This window comes from Panthera tigris, chromosome D3 (genome assembly GCF_018350195.1).
Source record: "Panthera tigris isolate Pti1 chromosome D3, P.tigris_Pti1_mat1.1, whole genome shotgun sequence".
Taxonomy (NCBI): Eukaryota; Metazoa; Chordata; class Mammalia; order Carnivora; family Felidae; genus Panthera; species Panthera tigris.
This window is the reverse complement of record NC_056671.1, coordinates 22,064,363-22,083,223: the sequence shown is the minus strand read 5'-3', so window position 1 is coordinate 22,083,223 and position 18,861 is coordinate 22,064,363. Positions and strand designations below refer to the sequence as shown.

Genomic DNA, 18,861 nt, shown 5'->3' with positions numbered 1-18,861 from the left:
GATGCTTGCCCCAGCCTTCAGCCATCCCCAAGCCCTTCCCAGGCACAAGGGTGGCAAAAGCCTTGAGCTCAAGAATACCAACCACTGAAGCCACCCTAACAACTCTGATGTGCCAGGTGAGGTGGTAGGGGGGACAAAGGCATTGTCATGAGTGACCTGGATATAACAAAGACACAGCCATGAAAAGAAATTTTAACAGAAGAAAATTCACACAAACCTGTGCCATTCCAACAGAATAAGTGTTCTTCACCTATCTATTCCAAACACATACATTTTTTTTCATATAGCTATAATCTCAGATAAAGAAAAAAAATGTTTTTAAGTTTATGTATTTATTTTGAAAGCAAGAGAAAGGGTGAATGGGGGAGGGGCAGAGAGAGAGAGAGAGAGAGAGAGAGAGAGAGAGAGAGAGAGTGTCCTAAGCAGGCTCCACACTGCCAGGAAGGAGCCTGAGGTAGGGACCAAACTCATGAATCGTGAGATCATGATCTAAGCTGAAGTCGGATGTTTAACTGACTGAGCCACCCCTCAAAGAGAAGTTTTATATTTTGCCCTGCAAAAAATATACTACCCAGTCTTCCCATTTATCATTTTTGTTGACTATGTGAAATTCACTTAAGATATAGTCTGAACATATAATATACATAATATAGATATTCAGGTTTTTCCAGTTTCTCCTTACAATAGGTATTACTATAGTGAGCATCTGTATTCATTTAACTAATTTTTTCCTTTAAAGAAATATTTTTTAAATGACCTTTATTTATCTCAGGTTATAGTTTTCATTATTACCCTGGTTGTTTTCAAGTTTGTACATTAGAAAACTAGAATCTATACTTTTTTCTGCTCTCAAAAATCCTGTTTCTTTAAAAAAAAAAAAAAACAAATTCAAGCATTACTAAAATATATAGCACAGGAAGTATACATTTTCTATTATCTACTAACCAATGTGCTCCCCAGCACTCCTCACTCTCCTGCTCCATCCCCTCAAGATAACCAGTTGGCGGGGCGCCTGGGTGGCTCAGTCGGTTGAGCGGTTGAGCGTCCGACTTCAGCTCAGGTCATGATCTCACGGTCCGTGAGTTCGAGCCCCGTGTCAGGCTCTGGGCTGACAGCTCAGAGCCTGGAGCCCGTTTCAGATTCTGTGCCTCCCTCTCTCTCTGACCCTCCCCCATTCATGCTCTGTCTCTGTCTCAAAAATAAATAAACGTTAAAAAAAAAATTTTTTTTTTAAAAAAAAGATAACCAGTTGGCACATAACCTTTATTTTAAAATGATTTCCAGGTAGCACCTGGGTAAGTGTCTGACTTCAAGCGCAGGTCATGATCTCACAGTTTGTGGGTTCAAGCCCCACAATCGGGCTCTGTGCTGACAGCTAGGAGCCTGGAGCCTGCTTCAGATTCTGTGTCTCCCTCTCTCTCTGCTCCTCCCCTTCTCGTGTTATCTCTTTCTCAAAAATAAATACATTAAAAAAAATTGTTTTTAATAAAAAATAAAATGGTTTTCAAGGTCCAGTTTAGAGTTGGGATTTGCTGGTGGGAGGCTTTACATTTTGTTCCTTCATGGGCCAAAGGACTGCAGTCCTTCACTAACATCAGAGTAAGACCATGAGGAGAAAATGTAAAGCTACACAGTATTTGTTTGCTAATATCCTTTCCTAGTCATTCTAAATGTCTGTGTTTAGACAGACACTCAAAAAATATTGACTGAGTGCCTACCATGTGTTAGACACTGTCCTGAACACTGGAGTGAACAAAGCAAAGGTGCCTGCTCTCCTAGAACTCACATTCTAATAAGAAGAGATGATAAACAATAGATAGAATAAACTTCACTGAACAAAAGAAAGTGACAAATAGTATGGGGAAAAGAGCAGAGCTGAGGAAAGAGGATGTGTAGGGTAAAAGTTGTAATTAAAAAAAAATTTTTTTTTTTAATTTTTTTTTTTTAACATTTCTCTATTATCGAGAGAGAGAGACAGAGCATGAGCATGGGAGGGGCAGAGAGGGGGGAGACAGAGAATTCAAAGGAGGCTCCAGGCTGTGAGCTGTCAGCACACAGCCCGACATGGGGCTCAAACCGCGAGATCATTGGCCTGAGCCGAAGTCAGACACTTAACCAACTGAGCCACCCAGGCACCCCTAAAAAATTTTTTAATGTTTATTTTTGAGAGAGAAACAGACGTGAGTGGGGTAGGGGCAGAGAGAGCAGGAAGACAGAATCCAAAGCAAGCTCCAGGCTCCGAGCTGACAGCAGAGAGCCCGATGGGGGGCTTGAACCACAAACTGCGAGATCATGACCTGAGTCAAAGTCAGATGCTTAACTGACTGAGCCACCCAGGCACCTGTAAGTTGTAATTTTAAATACGGTGGTGAGAGTGAGTGGGCCCCGCTGAGAAGGTGATAAGACGGTTAAACAAAAACATGGAGGAGGTGGAGTAAGCCTGAGCTGTCTTAGGGTTCCAGGGCAGCTAAACTGTTTCCATAGTACTGGGAACCCAGTGTTTGTTTTCCCTTTGGGAAGAGCTGGTGAGTCTGTGAAATGTCCTTTCCTGAGCAGATCTATTGATGTGAAGACAGTATAAGGACTGGAAAGAATCTTTAAAAAGGCACTTAAAATTATTGCATTTTCTCCAAGACATGAGAGGAGCTTTTTTTCTCCTGGACTTTCTTTTTTTAAGCTACCCCTTTGAGCAAGTCCAGCCTTTTCACAGTATTATCTCCCATCTTCACAACAACCCTACACAATAGCAGTAACATTATATCCCCATTTCCTGCAGAGGCACAGGTTAAGGGGCTTGCCCAAGGTCACACAACTAGGAAGTGGTTGAGATGCAGGCCTGGGTGCCTTTCACACCACCCCGTGGCCCTGTCCGTGTCTCACCTGCCTCTGACTCGCCCCTTTTCTTTCTAGACCGGCATTCTCAAAACTGGAGGACTCCTTTGAGGCTCTCTCCCTGTATCTGGGGGAGCTGGGCATCCCACTGCCTGCAGAGCTGGAAGAGCTGGACCACACTGTGAGCATGCAGTATGGCCTGACCCGGGACTCACCTCCCTAGCCTTGGCCCAGCCCCCTGCAGGGGGGCGTTCTGCAGCCACCATTGCCCCCTCTGCGCCCCATCTCTGCTGTGGGCAGGGCCGTCCGGGCTTCCTGTGGATTGGCGGCTTATTCAGAAGCAGAACAAGCCATCCCTACTACCTCCCCAGGAGGCCAGCGGGTGCAGCACCAGGAAACACATCACAGGTTTGGGGTTCTGGTTACTGTCTGTAAATCCAACACTCACCTGAAAGCTGTGAAGAAAGAAAAAAAAGAAAAAGAAAAGCCTGGCCCATGGGCTGGGGGAATCTGTTACTGATGACCACTCGGGAGCTCCCTGGCAGTGTGATTCTGGGAGGCTGTTGCTTACACTAATCAGTGTGACCTGGACCTGCTGGGCAGGATTCCAGGGTGAACCTGCCTGTGGGCTCTGAAGTCTCTGGTCGCACTGGATACAGGAGGACTTTAAGGGGGAGTATGGATGAGAGAGAGACTGGTGGCCAGGTGGCTATCCAAGGATGTGAAATGACAGTGGTGCTACCCCCCTTCCACCCCATGCCTCGCCCCCCTAGGGTTAGGGTTAGTTTGTGGTGGAACTGGCCAGGAGTCGGGGAAAGGCTAGTTTCTACTCATCTCCCAGGCCTAGGGGCCACATCAGTGTGAGGGGGAGCTTCCGCCTCATGTTCACAAACTACCGCTCTTGCTGAGAGCTCCTGGGCTTTTCTGCCTACAACAAGCACTCACCCACAAGTGCAGGAAGAGGCTAGGGGCTAGAAAGGGGCCCTGTCTTCTAGAAAGCCCATATCCTGGCTGCTGTCATTCATAGCCTGGTGGGCACCTCAGTCAGAAGCCCAAGACATACAGCTTAGTGTTAGATGGGTTCTGGAGGATTGTGTGGCTTGCCACAGGCTCAGTGTATAAGCCAAGGGAGTGGGAATCTCAGCAGTCTCTTGGTCTTGTCCTTGTGGCAACCACTGCTCACTCTTCACTATGCCTGGTCCAGGCAGCAACCTAGGCAGGAAGAGGTGGTGGCAGAGCTCCAGAGCTGGGATGCTGGAGGAGACCACTCCCTGAGCTGGCCTTTCTGGCTTCTACCTCCCTTGTTGGTTGGCCCAGCTCACTAGCTCCTGGCTGTATCTTCCTGACACAGCTGATGGGTGCTGAAAAGCCCCAGAGGCACCCTCCACCTTGGCTTCCAGAGCTCCAGGGACTCTTCAACACAAATAGATTTGCCTCCTGTGAGCTTGCACCATATTTAACAAATTGGGAATGGGTTTGGGACATTACTGCAATGTGTGGTGGTTGTTTTGGGGATGGGGGAGGTGGTGGTGGGGAGTGATCCAAGAGAGTGGTTGATGTTAAAACTATTTTGTTGCTGTATCTGTTGGGTGATATGTGAAATACTGTACATAGACCTGATAAATTGTGGGATTAGATGTCATCTCTGGACAGAGTTTACCTGCTATATAGACCATACTTAATGTGTGGAGTGTGCAAGCTTGCTGTAGGATTGAGCCCTGGCTCCCAGCAGCCCTAAGTCAGCATTTTGTGGCTGGTTGTGCCTCAGTTGTCCCCAGCAAGCATGGGAGTGGTGGGCCCACGATGGGCCGTTGAACAGACCAAATAAATTAAGCAGTTAACATAACTGATGATACGGAGAGTGAGAAAGTGACTTGGGGCTTGGCTCAGCTGGAGGAGGGTACATGTGGAGGGTCTGCTGGCCACTTTCAGGCCCCACCCTGTGACTCCCCATAGCAGGAGTTCTCACACACACCCAAACTCTAATCCCCTCTTATATAGACACTAACCTGCTCCAGAGAACATGCACATCCCACCTGAGGCAACCCAGTCCTTCAAGCAGGTCTGACTCTGACCTCCCAGCCAAGTGCTTCCCTTGGGTCCATATACTTCCACTCTCTGATGCATGTACACTCCTATAAGCCTGGATATCCTCCCTGCAGGGTTGGGTGCCACCTTCATAAAGGGAAGAAATGAATGCAAGTCACCTCCACACCTTGTGTTTTCCTATAAATGCTTGAGAGAAGACCTATTCTTCTACACATGGGAGATGTGAAGCATTGGGCAGGATATTATCTGCCTAGTGGGATCCTGGACACAGTACAAATCCATATACCCTTAAGTTCAACTTAAGGACAGACTCCAATTCCTGGCAAAACTGATATTCTAGGGTGCCCCTTATTTGTAGAACTACAGAGCAATGTCTAGGCATGGACAGAGATCACCCTGGGTATTCCTAGAGGCAGAGAACATGTTGTTGAAATCTTGTGCTGAAAGTCCTGTTGGTAACTTCTTCTAGAGCTCTAGGAGTTCCCCTCCACTCCCCTCACCCCACCCCACCCCACCCCCCTCCCTCACCATCCCCAGGGGCCTTTCTCTGCTCAGAGCTGCTTCCTACATCCCAAGGACCCAGCCCACTCTGCACATCCATCCTCCCCTTTTGCTGCTGCAGCACCACCAATCACACCTGTCTCCAGCCCCTGCCAACGGCTGCCTGGATGTTCATTTTAACTACCTCCACCTTGGGAAAAATGGTGAAGGGGAGAGGATTTGCAGTGACCAAACCAGCATACCCATCTTTCCTGCAGCTTCAACCTGAATGATTCCTGGTGATGACAGAACAGAGGCAACAGTTACACACCACTCACTTGCCATCTCCCAGTCACAGGGCCAGAGTTAATGAGGGAAAGCCAGAGCTTGCCACACAGGTATGGACAAGGTAACTAAAAACTTCCAGCTTAGCGGAGGAATGTTCTTGCACCCCATAAAAACTTGGTGATACACAGCTTTTTGTTTTTTTAATTTATACAAGTCAAATGCAGAGCAATTTACTGCACTTTATATGCAGGTATCAGAATGAGGTATATAAAACATGTACACAGAGAAATGCTTTTATAGAAAAGTAGAAACCAGTAATGTACTGTTCTTTTCTTCAGCATCACTAACACCAAGGGACCCATGAGGCCTAGGCCCCTCAGCAAACCACTCCCAGGAATAGTCTGCTGAAGAGAATGGGCCCCTCTAAGCCCCCTTTCCACATGGGGCAGTGGAAGGAAGCTCTGGGTAGGGAGCATTGCTAAGGCCTCCAAGTGTGACATCAGGACTTGGAGGCCCTGCTGAGCCATTGGCTCGGTGAAGCACAGTGCTGTGGAGAAATGTTACTTTCCTCTCAGCCATGCCTATGCTCTATGACCTTAGGCATCACTTTCCCCCTCTGGGTCCCTGTGTCCAAAAGGCTTGAGGAACCCTAAGGTCCCTTCCAATGGTTCTGATTGTTTTACAAGTTAGGGGTTGTGAGCCTAGCCATACTACCCTCACAGGAATGCATTAGCCTGGAGGCCACAGAGCCACCTGCAAACTCAAGCCACTGCAGGTGCAAGCCCTGAAGCACTTTATTACCTTGCCTCTGAGCTTAGTTTCTGAGTTAACCTCTCAGAAGCAGCTCACAAGGCCCCACAGTGTAATTCCCATAGGTTAGTTGGCTGATGTCTTACCTCTGCAAAATGAAAAGAGGTCAATGTCCACCCTGAACAGACTGTCTAGGGTTCCCCAGGTCCCCCTCGAGTCCTGTGGCCTAAGGCAGCCATAGATCCTTCTCTACCTTCTTCCCAAGTGGAATGTTCAGTGCGATTCTTCCCTTCCTTTCCTTTCAAAACAGGAAGAGTCCCTGGGCCCAGGGCCAGCCCACAGTTATCAAGGCACATCACTGCTAGCAAGCTGGAGCACCCCCCAGGAGCCTCCAGCCTAGATCCCATTCTCAACCCATAGTTTTGACTTTTGTACAAATTCATTTCTGGTTCTCAAAGTCAGTAGGGAGTTCCATCCCAAATATTTTAAAAACTATATTTTTGAAATACTGCCTCCTCATCTGTCTGTCCCGAACTATGGATAACAGTATGCGCCACTCAAGCACACGGAGAACAAACAGAAAGGCAGAGACTGAGGCCATCTTAGATAATAAAGCACAGAGGAGCCTGGGGGAGCTCCTTGCCTGTCCCTGGTTCAGATCCAGGGCACAAGCAATGTTTGGAAGCCCTTGTCAGCAGCATTGCTGTGGGGGCTGCCACTGTCTCCATCCACAGGCAAAACCCTGCTCCAAGGGATGGAGGAGGAGCATTGGTAGGACCCTACCCAGACTTGCCCTCAGCACACCACCTGCTTCTGTTTTAGAATTAAGAAAACAAAAAGTCGAGGGAGGATTTTAACCACAACAAAAAGTGTAGATCCTCCCAGCTGAAGGAGAGTAGGATGTCCTGCACCAGTGTCTGCATGGGCTCTTGCCCATTGTTGGCAGCTCAGGCCCCAGGAGTGCCTGCCTGGCCCATGAGAGGGGCACTGCCCTCCTGAAGGTCCACTGGAGTCTGGTTGGTGTGGACCACAATAGTCTTCTCATCCACGATCTCACAGGTAGGATTGGTGAAGGCAGACAAGGGCAGGGTGATTCGCTGCATCTCCCTCTCACACACACGCTGGTCATGCTGCTCTTTCAGGTCCTTCCCCCTGGCAGGAAAAGAGGTAAGCATTGAGGCTGTGCCTCCTGAATGGCTTTGCTCATTAAATAGCATTGCTGCGCTCAGGCAGGGGCTGAGGCTAACCATGGTCAGCAATTCAGTAGCTGAGGTATAAGATTTCCATTTTGCCCTGACACGAAGTTCTTACACCTCTGGTCTCTGCTTCCTCATCTGTAAAATGGGTGTGTAGCAGCCTGAATCTCAGACAGCTGCAGACAGGCTCAATGAAGATAATGTATAGAAGAGAGACTCTTAAGATAACGATTTTGTTCTTTAAGCCCAGGGCTCCAAGAGACCCAGAGAACCATCTCAGTCCTAACCCATAAAGTTGTGCAGAAAACTGACCTGTTCTGAGACAGCTGTCTTGTCCTAAAGTGCTGGAAGGTGTGAGCCCTGGCTGGAAATAAGGACTGTCCCTAGCCCACACAGTGGGCAAAAGGGACTGAGGGCTATTCAGGTCAGTGGGAAACAATGAGACAATGACCATCAGACACCTTTAGGCTCACACATCTTTGAATTCTCATGGTGCTTAATGACTCAATTAGGCCATGGTGTTGCCCCATTTTACTCAAATGGAGTGCTTACTCCATGCTAAGGATGATGTGTACCTTACCACACTTCATCCTTGGCTAAACCCTAAGAATTAGGTCTTACCATTCATTTTACAGATGAGGAAACAGCTCGGAGAAGTGAAAGAATTCTCCAATAACATAATGGGCTCAAACCCAAGTCTGCTGGACTCCAACTAATATTCAGAGAAGTTCTGAACCGATCAGAGTCACCCCAAAGAAACAGTGGCACAGGAACTCAAACCCAGTCTTCTGGCTGCACATGTAGGGTCCTTCCCACTGGCCTGGATTACCCCTGTTGCAGGCTGAAGGGTTTGGTGAGTGCCTAACACACTGCATACCACAACCAGCACCCAGGACCCAGATCTGGGTCCACACTAACATACTCTGAAGCCACAACTAGAAACATGGGCTCAACTGTCACGGGAAATCTTTCTGGAAGGAGCCCACCCCAAAGAGGCCTTGAAACTGACAGCTGATGGATGACTAGGTGAAAGAAAAGAAGCCTACTTCAGACCTCAGGAAGATAACTGAGATCAGATGGATTACATATTCATCATGGTATAAGGTGCAATGACAAGTTTCCAGAGACTGGAGAACAGTATTGAGAAAACAGGGCCTGGAGGGGCCTGGGAGCTGCACAGGTGCCTCAGAACTGTCTTTAAATCAACCAGTTTTCTTGTATTCTAGTACCAGCTCAGCCTTGGCTGTGTGACACCCGGCAAAAGAGCTTTGCTGAGCCTTGGTTTCCTCATCTATGAAAGGGGGACAGTATCTGCCTCAAAATAACAATGAATGTGAATGCATTTTGAAAACACTGGAACTGCTGTAAAACTCACAGAGGAGATTATTATGATTTGCCCTGAATATGACTTGACTCACCAAGCAATGTTATCTTAATATGGTTTCCCAAGGAAACTCCTACTGACCAGCCAAGGCAATTATTGTTTATGTGACCTCAGCAACTCCCCTCCTCTCTGGGCCTTAATTTTATCATTTTTAAAACAAGGAGTTGGACTTGATAACCTCCAAGGCCCCTGATATTCTAGATGATCCCTCATATGAGATGTGCTCTGATTCCCTGATTCTCATCGTAAGGTCACAGAAGACAAATTTGTGAGTCACCCTAGGTGACTGAGTTTTTTGCATGTGCAACCCTGAGCACTTGCCCCATCCTTATCATTTGTCTCTACTGGACACCACCAACTCCTGCAGCAGAATAACCCCCAGAGCACTCCAAAAAGGAAATGGAGGGACCTGGGAAGACAGTTGTCTGGACCAAGTGCATCCCCACTCAGCCTAAGATTCACTTTGCCCTTGGGCACTGCTCATCAGTTACAGCTGCCACTACAGAAGGAAACACTTTCCTCCATAATAAAAGGCCAGATTCTTCAAGGTTGCCTATGTAGGTCTGGGTTTAACTTTATTAAGGGAGCCCTCAAGCCAGCAGAAGGCCAAGTGGCAATTAACAAAAGAGGTGGAGTATGCAAGTCTCCTTTGCCAGGGCCTGAATTTCAAACTCTAAAGGGCTAAAGGAAGAGATAAAGTGAGAACTCATACATCCGGAGTGCCTACTAAGGTGCCAGGAAATGACCTTCCCATTACCCAGGATGAGAAGAGCTACCTATGCACCTACTGGATGCCATGCACTTTATACATGTACCATTTCCACACTAACTTTGCAAGATAGTTTTATCCACATTTTATAGACAAACTGAGGCTTTGGAGTTGTCCTTTCCTCAGCTACCTTTTTTTTTTTTTTTTAATGTTTTTATTTATTCTTGAGATAGAGACAGAGCATGTGCAGGGGAAGGGCAGAGAGAGAGGGAGACACAGAATCCAAAGCAGACTCCAGGCTCTGAGCTGTCAGCACAGAGCCTGACGCGGGGCTCAAACTCATGGACTGTGAGATCATGACCTGAGCTGAAGTTGGACACTTAACCAACTGAGCCACCCAGGCGCCCCTACCTTTTTTTTTTTTTTTTAAGTTTATTTTGAGAGCGAGTGCACGCATGTGGTGGAGGAGCAAAGAGAGAGGTAGAGAGAATCCTAATGAGGCTCCACACTCAGCATGGAGCCCAATGCAGGGCTTGATCCCATGACCACAAGATCGTGACCTGAGCTGACATCAAGAGGGGGGTGCTTAACTGACTGAGCCACCCAGGTGCCCCCCTCAGCTACCTCCTTTACCAAGCATCTGGCTGTGGCCACCTATTGATAATGGTCAGGATGCATCATCATAAACAAGTCTTTAGGGGGAAAAAAATCAATTCATATTAATGGAGCAGAGCAGGACTGGAAGAACAGTCAGGGTAAAGGAAGGAGATGCTGGGATTCATCTGGATTACAGTCTCATCCATTTACAAGCCTCAAAACACACCCAACCCCACAGACCTCCTGTTAATGGTGCCTGTGAGTCCTGGAGATGCAGAGGATGTCCCCAGCTCCTTTTAAGATCTGAGGCCACCAGGCCTGCTGCACTGACCATCAAACAGCTCAGCCCCTTCTTATGACTTTTTTTTGCGGGGGGTGGGGGGTGGGGGGGTGGGGATAGGGGGCAGGCTGTTGTCTGGCAGCCAAGATAGAACAAAAGGTTTATTCACTGACTCAGCTCCTCCTAAAGGGGTGGAGTGGTGTTGACTTACAGTTTTTCCCTTGCCTTTTTATCAGAAAATAAATGCTCCCTCTGGATAGCACAGACACTGCACTTAGGGCAGGGAGAGGGAGCTGCAGACTGGCTGGCTGAGTCTTGTAGCCTAGACAACCGTGACAAAGACCCGACAGGCTGAGCCCTCACCCACACCCACCTGCCATCCTTATTCCCCTGAGAGGAAGCCTGGTTCCTGCTTGCCCTTCCCAGCCAGGGGAAAGCTCCATCCCATTAGCCTCATGGTCTTTGGCAGAGTTCAGGGGTTACAGTAATTCTATCCATGACTGCCCCAGGGCCAGAGACAGCAAGCGTGGATGGAGCTGCTGCCCACATCTGACATCCTCTTTGGAGTGACAGAGACACCCCAGACTTTCTTCAGGCAACACAGTTTCTTCCAATTATTCTTTTCACTGTTTGCCCAGTTGAAAGCAGTGCTATACCACACTGCTACTCAGGAAAAGTTCCTCAAGGCAGCTAAGGCTATGAACACAAAACCTATGTCCAACTATACTGTCTAATTTCATCCTCACAACAAACCTGTATGGTATCTATTAGGATTAGAGATGGGAAGGCAGATGCAGAAAGGTTAAATCATTTATTTAAGCAAACAGCAGAACTAGGATTTGAACCCGTACTGTCTGCAGCCACCAACAGGTAATATTGCCTTTTTAGGAAATATTAGAACTGAGAGGATCATCATATCCAACCTCCTACCTTTGCACTTTTTACAGATGAGGAACATAAATTACTTGTCCAATGTTGTACCCAGAATTGATGGCAGTTGCAGAACTAGATCCTGGTTCTTTTGACTTATAAGTCCAGTTATTTTATTTTGAAAGTTTCCATTTTTCCTAATATCCTTTGCAATTCAAATTTGCAGGACACTGCTGAGCCTCGCTGAGCTTTTGGGAGATATTGTTAATCTTACTGGCTGTGTAGCCTGGATGTGGCACTTAACTCTTCTAGGTCTCAGCAGCTCACTGTAAAACAGTATAAAAAGTGATCCTTCTAGTGTGGTCATGAGACTTGGGCCAGATGATCAGGGAAGAGCATTCAGTAGAGCCCTATTTGTTTAAAAAGCATGCAACAGAGGCGCCTGGATGGCTCAGTCGGTTAAGCGTCCAACTTCAGCTCAGGGCATGATCTCACGGTTCATGGGTTCAAGCCCCATTTCAGGCTCTGGGCTGACAGCTCAGCCTGGAGCCTGCTTTGGATTCTGTGTCTCCCTCACTCTCTGCCCCTCCCCCACTCACACTCTGTCTCTCTCTCTCTCTCAAAAATAAGTAAACATAAAAATAAATAAAAATAAAAAGCATGCAATAAATGTTGGCTGCTATTATTATCTAACATGATTGGTGTCCTACTGCTTATATTTAATACTTATGATAATCTTGGGTGGGTGGGTATGGGTGCATGGAGGGGGCATATATCCCTATTCAATAGTCAAGAAACGGAGGTGAAGAGGAATGACCAAACCTATACACAACAGCTCTTTCCAGGACACTCTGTTCTCTGACTTTGGAGAGAGATGGGAGCTGAGAGCTTGCCTCTAGACCACATGCGGTTTCCTGTTATAGTCTGTTCTCAGAGCACTTTTGCTGAGGAAAGGGGTGGACCGGTAGTTAGTGACAGGGAGTCTGGTGACTTGGTGCCTTGCCCTGAGTTTACAGGATAGTAAATGCTAGGCTTCAGGGCAGTCCTATGACAGCCTAAAGAAGCAAATTTAGAAGAAAAAAAGGCCTGGCTTCCTCACTGCACATGAGAATTGAGCTCAGAATTAAGAACATTTAAGTCAGTTCAAATACCTGGAGGCCTGGAAACCGTCACAAGATTGGAGTAAAGCCATACTCTATCCAGTGGCTGAGTTAAGAGGAAATATTTCAAAGGCTAAACTCAGCCAACAGGTTTAGGTCTGATTATGACTTGTAGGCCAAGGCTACCACATCATTTCCTCTAACTCTCTGAATGAACAAACAGGTGTCCCTGGACCTGCCATGTTAACCATCCCACTGAGGGCAACAGCCTTGGAATGGAAGTCAAGAGACCCTCTTAGGTCAATTCTTATTCTCTTTGAACCTCTGCTCCCTGAATCATAGAAAATCAGAGAAGAAACAAGGTCTCAGAGAGTGCTAGTACAGTACTCACATTTTACAGAAAAGAAAAAAACAACTATTATTTACTGACCACTTACTATCTGCTACACACTGAGCTAAGCAATCACATGCCTTAGCTACAGCAGTGCTCTGCAGTAGGAAATAGAAGCAACTTGCCCAAAGTCACACAGCTAGTGACAGGACTAAGACTTGGCTCCACCAAATGCTAGGTGTGTGACCTCAGGCAAGGTACGTATCGTCTCTTGCCTCAGTTTCCTAACATGTAAACTGGTTTCCTAACGTGTAAATAACAGCATTTACCTCATAAGATAAAGTGTGAGGTAACCATAAAAAATTAAATTAAATTATGGTAATCATAATACCATAAGGGTGATTGTGTGAACTGAATTAAAGCATGCAAATTGCTTGAAGCAGGGTCTGGCATATGGTTAGTGTTCACTTTCTTGTTGTTGTTGTTGTTGTTGTTATTCTTACCCACTATTTCACCCTTTTCATCTGTAAAATGAGCAGGTTGACTACACTGTCTCTAAGGACACCCCAGGTTTATTTAATGCTGGGTGATCCATTGGGGCTGTGAACTCACAGCACTTACCACTGGAAAATGCAGGCCACCATGTCACATCCCTTTTAGGAAGCCTTCTCAGACCTCAGAAGAGACATATCAAAGCACTCGGGGCTAGAAGTCAAATCCCCTGATTTTGCCCAGAATGGCAAATAATTTTCCCAGAACAAGCCAGCACTGTAAAAATGAATGCAACTCTGGCTTATCATGCACCCATCACTGACTTTGAGAGCCTTTTCCACATGATATTTCAGGGGCCCTCTCAAAATGAGCATTCCTCCTCCTGTTGTCCCAGCCACAGGTCAGGTCCCTGAGTTTCCCAGGAGGAGCCTCTTTGGCTTTCTCATATGTAGTGATGAGTAGCAGGTTCTATATCCTCCAGCTCATTTTTTTCCTCCTGTCCTAAATAGGAGATCCCTGCTTATGGCCCAGGAAATTCAAGCCCAAACTGTGAAAGGAGTAGCTGGGAACCTTTTCTAGTAGAATTTTATAACTCACAGAAATAATTCAATCTCTGGGACCCTGCAATGAGTGTCCAGACTGATTTCTGCAGTGCCACTCGCTTCCATACCAGGCATGTTGGATTAGACAGCAGAGAATTTGGTATCAAAAGAGTTGGGTTTGAATCTAGGTTCTGCCACTCCCAGGGAGTGTGACCTTGGGCAAGTCACTTCACCTCTCTGATGAAAGCTTCCTCATCTGTAAAATGAGGAACAAGAACTCCTACCTCACAATGATTTTGGGTGAGGAGTAAAGACACTAAAGGAAAGGGGTTTTCTAAGGTCACCTGGTAAAGACTAGAACCAAGTCTGTACATCTTAAGCTTGTTTTCCTCTTTTAATACTTCACTTCCTTTTTGGGTATGTATGCTACAAAAAAGTCTGATTCAACTTTATGTACCTTCCTCCCGTCCTTTCAGAGGGCCCAGAAGAGAAGCTACTGACCTCTTGTAGGTGTAGCCCAAGACGATGCCAGCTCCAATGGCGATGATGATCACCATCATGGTAATGCCCAGCACATAGCCTGCCAAGGACACAAGGTCCCATTAGCCTCACCCCAGCCCATCGGCAAATATTTCTTGATGATTCGCGTAAGGATGGGTGAGGCAATCGTACCCAGGGTTCCCAGGTCTTTTTTCTCCTTGGAGTTCACCCGCACCCGCTGGCTGATCCCAATCACTGGCTGCACAGCTGCTGCCTCACTCCGGGCAGGCAGGGCGTTGGCAGGAGCGAACACCTGCACCTCATCTCCACTTGGCACTTCAGACGCCTCCTCAGTTTCTGTTGTGAAGGTTGGAGGGGACTGGGAAGTGGTCTCTGGAGGTGAAGTGTAAAATATCTCTCATTAGCGTAGCCTGAGTGAACTCCACAGCTGAAACTGTTGGGGGAGAGGGTCCACCTTAGAATGTCTGTACATACTGAAATCAATCCTTGCCCCAGGAGCAAGACCAGGTCTGATGGGGTCACACTACAGTTGGCACAAGGCAAATGTGAGGGGAAGGACATAAGAAAGAGCCTCTCCTGCCTCCCACGTCTTCATCTGTTCGAATCCTTGCCATCTTCCAAGGCCCAGCTCAGTTGCTATCTTCTCCCCTCTGCGCTAGGAAACAATCCACGACCCCTGTGAGCAGCTCACATTTACTGAGCCCACACTGCCTGCCAATCCCTATGTTATATGCTTTACATATCCCATTTAATCTAACCCTAGAGAATGGTCTTGCTGCCTCGGGAGCAACAAGCCTTCGTTCCGGAGTCTGAGAAACAGAGTCAAATCTGGACCCTGCCATTGCTTTGAATACGTCGCTAAACTTCTCTGAGGCTCAGATCCCACAACCAGCTTCTTTCCAGGAGGGACTGTGAATAGAGTGCCTTAACACACAGCATACGCTCCCCAAACGATCACTAAACGCTGAGGGAAGGGCTACCTAAGGGTGTTGAGACCCGGACTACTGTCTCGCGGGCTCCCCGAGGCTGCGCACCAGGCAGGGAGCTCGCGGCCAAGGGGTGGGGCCTCGCCTCCCACGGTTGTTTACAAGGCGTTCGCGGAGGATGAGCTCACTCAGAGACGCGGCGGCGGCCAATGGGCTTTGGGCTCTGCGGCCTGGAGACAGCCCTGGCCAATCGGGTGGCGCGGGGGCGGGGCGGGGCCGACCGGCGACGCGCGGACGCACGTGCGCAGCGGGTGTAAGGGCCGCTCCCAGGCTGCCTAACATGCTGGGGGCTCTGGGGTCCTGAGGGCTTCGGGGTCTGGGAGGGTACCTGGGCAGTGCAGGTCCTCACAAGGCCACTTCTCGGGAGCGCCGGCCTCGCCCCTGACGTAGCACCAGGGCCCGCGCGGGTCCTGGTCCGGGTTCCGGCAATAGCTGTGGTTGCCGGTGTCTGGGAAGGGAGAGAAGGCGCCATGGGACGGGGCCAGGACCCAGACCGCGGTCGCCGCCCGCCCGCCGCCCGGGGCGGACACTCACCACCCGACGCGGGGGCAGATGCCAGGCCGCTCTGCGCCTCCAGCCAGTTGAGGCATCGGAGGCCCGGTGCTGGGGAGGGCTGGTCCGCCCGGTACAGGTGGCCGTTGTCCCAGAAGCAGCCTGTGATGAAGAGGAGCCCCCCGGACACTGAGTGGCCGGCAGGGAAGCCGAGTCTATCCCGGCTGGGCGACGCTGGGCCCGTCGGGGCCCCCCTGCCCTCACTTGGAAAACCCCACCTGCCTTGAAGGGTTGTTGTGACGCCTGAAAGAGAAGGAAGAGAAAGCGCTTCTAAAGCCCCTTGCTGGTGCCGGCCCTCAGTCATTGCTCAGACAACGTTAGCTTGTTAGCACTTCATTTCATTTCATTTCATTTTTCTTTCTTTTCTTTCCTTCCTTCCTTCCTTCCTTCCTTCCTTCCTTCCTTCCTTCCTTCCTTCCTTCCTTCCTTTTCTTTCTTTCAAGCCAGAAAGCACTGCACAAGTGCAAGGGGTTGTTACTCTGGAACTTGTGGCCACTTTAGAGGAGGGTGTGGGGGAGGTCTGGGTTCGGGTTTGGAGACGTTCGGAGTTTTGGGTCGGGGGCAGCCAGCCCTGAAATTCATCTCTGTGTTGTAATTTCATGTTACATAAACTCGGGTATTCCTTTCACGGATGTGACCACACTTGGACAAGCAACACTCCCTCCCAAGAGAATTCTTCAAAAGCCTTAATTCCGTCGGGCAAAAGCCTCAAACGGAGGGAACCTGCCTCATCGCTGCCTGGATGTGACTCCAAACTCCCACTCCCCTCAGCAGGAGAGTCACAGGAAGACGCTGGGGAAGGAGGGCCTGTGCCGTAACCACCCTGTGCAAAGCCCCTGAAAAGAGTAGGACTTAGTAGGGGAGATGAACCCCAAATTCCACCCACTCATGAGCCCCAGACAAGGAAAAAGAAAAAGAAAGTGGCTACTTGCCTTTGTTCTTAATGGCAAATATGGAGCTGCAAGCCACTGACAGGGAAAGGAGAGAGAAAAAAAAAAAAAAGCCTTCATAGGACAAAAGAAACCAGCTAAAAGCTTCATTTCCTATCATCTTCCTGTGTAGCCTGGCCATGCTTAGGAAATAGGGAGCTTTACCCCTTTCTACTTGATGAAGTTGCTGCAGGAAGGAAGATTGTAATCTCACCTCCAGATCCATAGGCTTCTGCTAGGAGCATGTTGCCGATGAGGAATGTTTTCACCCAGGCCAAGAGCATCCTCCTCTCCTTCGTCTTGCAGGTGACTGACCAACCAGTGCCCAACCAGGGTCCCCTTGGCGTCGGCTCTGCCTCCCAGTCCCAGCCTTGCAGTCAGACCTGCCCTTGTTATGCTCTTCTGGTAAACAGCCTCTCTTTAGAACTGGGAGCTTCCCAGCCAGCTTGCTGCAGCGAGGTGTTTTTCGGCTGAAAGGCGCCCCCTGGGTCCTAAGCCTCCTATGCCAGGCAAGATCACTAAGCCAAGAGAGAAACTCCCCCCAGAGAAGAGAGAGGCAGAGTTCAGGTTGTGTTTAGCAGAAGATCAGTTTGAGACCTACACTGACTGCATCCCCAGGGCTTTTCATCTCTTCTGTTTCCATTTGTGTGAGTACAGAAAGAGTAACTCTGCCAAGAGGCATCATTGTGGGGAGAAGGGTTTGAAATTATAGTCACAAGGGTGGACAATGTGCTAACTACACTAGTAGGAGGAATTCAAGACCACATAAGGGGCACAAAAAAGAGTATCTAGGTGGAAGTAACTCTTTATACTCATTCCTGAAAAAGAAAAAGGGCTTTTGTGGTTTATATGTTTTTATGAACTTAAAAAAAAACAACAGTATGACATTGCCAGGGTCAGATCAGTCACTTTCCTTTGTTTATATTTTTGGAGTGTCATACATATTAGGTATACAGAAGAGGTCTCTTTAGTTTAAAACACATGTTAGGCAAATGTTGGGACATTTGCTCAGCTATATTTAATAGTCTACCCTTTCTACCAGCCCTGAATTCATTGAGGAAGTTAAGTCCAATGTTTACTTTTTTTTCCCCCCTCCACCCTGTGGGAAATCCTTTCACAGTGATTTATATCCATCATTAAACCTCACCACATACATATGACTTAGGCCTTTTGGAGTTAAGCAGAAGGGTCCTCTTCCTGTTTGGCTGACAGTTTGAGTTCCCAGTTTGAAGCCTCAGTAAATGTAGAGACAGAACAGAGTGATTCTCCAGGACTACCTTGTGACTCAGGCAAATCTCAAAATAGAAATGAGAGACTGTTTCGATCGGAGGGCTTGTATCTTTAGGCAGTAATTTAGGGAGCAGAAAAAAAAAATTCCTTAAATAAGTTTCAAAAGCTTTATCAAGGAAGAAAGCTAATGTCAATCCAACCACTGTGAAGTGAATTTGAATTTACTACAGTCAGATTTCAGATGTGGAAAGGACAGAGATAAACTTAGTTTACTTTTTACAGAAGTTTGCTGTGTTTGATTCCTTCAGTCCCTTTAATAAAACATGTTGCTTTGTTTTTGCAGTCACGCTCCTGTCTCCCCACACAAACTTCTGATCCTCTGACTCCTGACTTGGCCTATGCTAGAAATTACACAGAGTCTGTAAATTTAGTCACATGTATATATATACACAGATATGCCAAAATTTTATAATAATTTTCACATAATATTCAGGGGTCTTTTTAAAAACACTTTTATTAATTTTACAATTTTTTGAGAACTTACTGCATACTAGATATAGTTCCAGATACTGAGAAGTTGTCTGTGAATAAAATACTTGAAATCTCTGCCCTTACTGAGCTTACAATCTAGTAGGGAAAGATAAAGGATAAATATATAAAGTGTCAGGTGGTCTTAAGTGTTATGAAAAAAAAAGTGAAAGGATCAAGGAGAGAACAATGGGGTGTATTTCACTTGCTAAAGAAAGCTTACACTATTTTCAGG

At 47.6% G+C, this 18,861-nt stretch overlaps 2 protein-coding genes and 1 long non-coding RNA gene across 7 annotated transcripts in view; 2 read left to right on the top strand and 1 right to left on the bottom strand.

Annotated features, from left to right (window-relative positions):
* LIMK2 (LIM domain kinase 2) overlaps positions 1-4,682 on the top strand; it is a 59,348-nt gene extending 54,666 nt beyond the window's left edge. For all 3 annotated transcript variants that reach the window (XM_007082569.3, XM_042961863.1, XM_007082570.3), the window contains one exon: positions 2,911-4,682. In XM_007082569.3, the coding sequence (XP_007082631.1) occupies positions 2,911-3,055 (145 nt within the window). In that variant the 3' untranslated portion in view covers positions 3,056-4,682. The remainder of the gene's footprint in view (positions 1-2,910) is intronic.
* Positions 4,683-5,830: 1,148 nt separating this feature from the next.
* Positions 5,831-17,301, bottom strand: PIK3IP1 (phosphoinositide-3-kinase interacting protein 1). 3 transcript variants are annotated; one of them, XM_042961866.1, is made up of 7 exons: positions 17,083-17,301; positions 16,162-16,182; positions 15,922-16,041; positions 15,716-15,835; positions 14,573-14,773; positions 14,402-14,480; positions 5,831-7,551 (listed from the first exon to the last, which is right to left on the bottom strand). In XM_042961866.1, exons 1-7 carry the CDS (start codon positions 17,150-17,152, stop codon positions 7,347-7,349), a joined length of 816 nt encoding a protein of 271 aa, XP_042817800.1. In that variant the 5' UTR covers positions 17,153-17,301; the 3' UTR covers positions 5,831-7,346. The 3 variants fall into 3 exon arrangements, with proteins under 3 accessions (XP_042817800.1, XP_042817801.1, XP_042817799.1); XM_042961867.1 differs by lacking the exon at positions 16,162-16,182; XM_042961865.1 differs by having other exon boundaries at positions 15,922-16,182; positions 17,083-17,300.
* A 130-nt stretch (positions 17,302-17,431) lies between these two features.
* LOC122232493 overlaps positions 17,432-18,861 on the top strand; it is a 35,338-nt gene continuing 33,908 nt past the window's right edge. Inside the window, exon 1 of the long non-coding RNA XR_006209818.1 lies at positions 17,432-17,515. This is a non-coding gene — a long non-coding RNA (uncharacterized LOC122232493). The remainder of the gene's footprint in view (positions 17,516-18,861) is intronic.

Bases quoted from the DNA above. Each gene is read 5' to 3' on its own strand.
- PIK3IP1 (XM_042961865.1), bottom strand. From the start codon at position 17,152: ATGCTCTTGGCCTGGGTGAAAACATTCCTCATCGGCAACATGCTCCTA. The intron at 14,774-15,715 runs GTACCCTCCCAG...CTTCACCTCCAG, and splicing joins TGAGGACCTGCACTGCCCAG to AGACCACTTCCCAGTCCCCT. The intron at 7,552-14,401 runs GTCAGTAGCTTC...TTTTCCTGCCAG, and splicing joins TTGGGCTACACCTACAAGAG to GGGGAAGGACCTGAAAGAGC.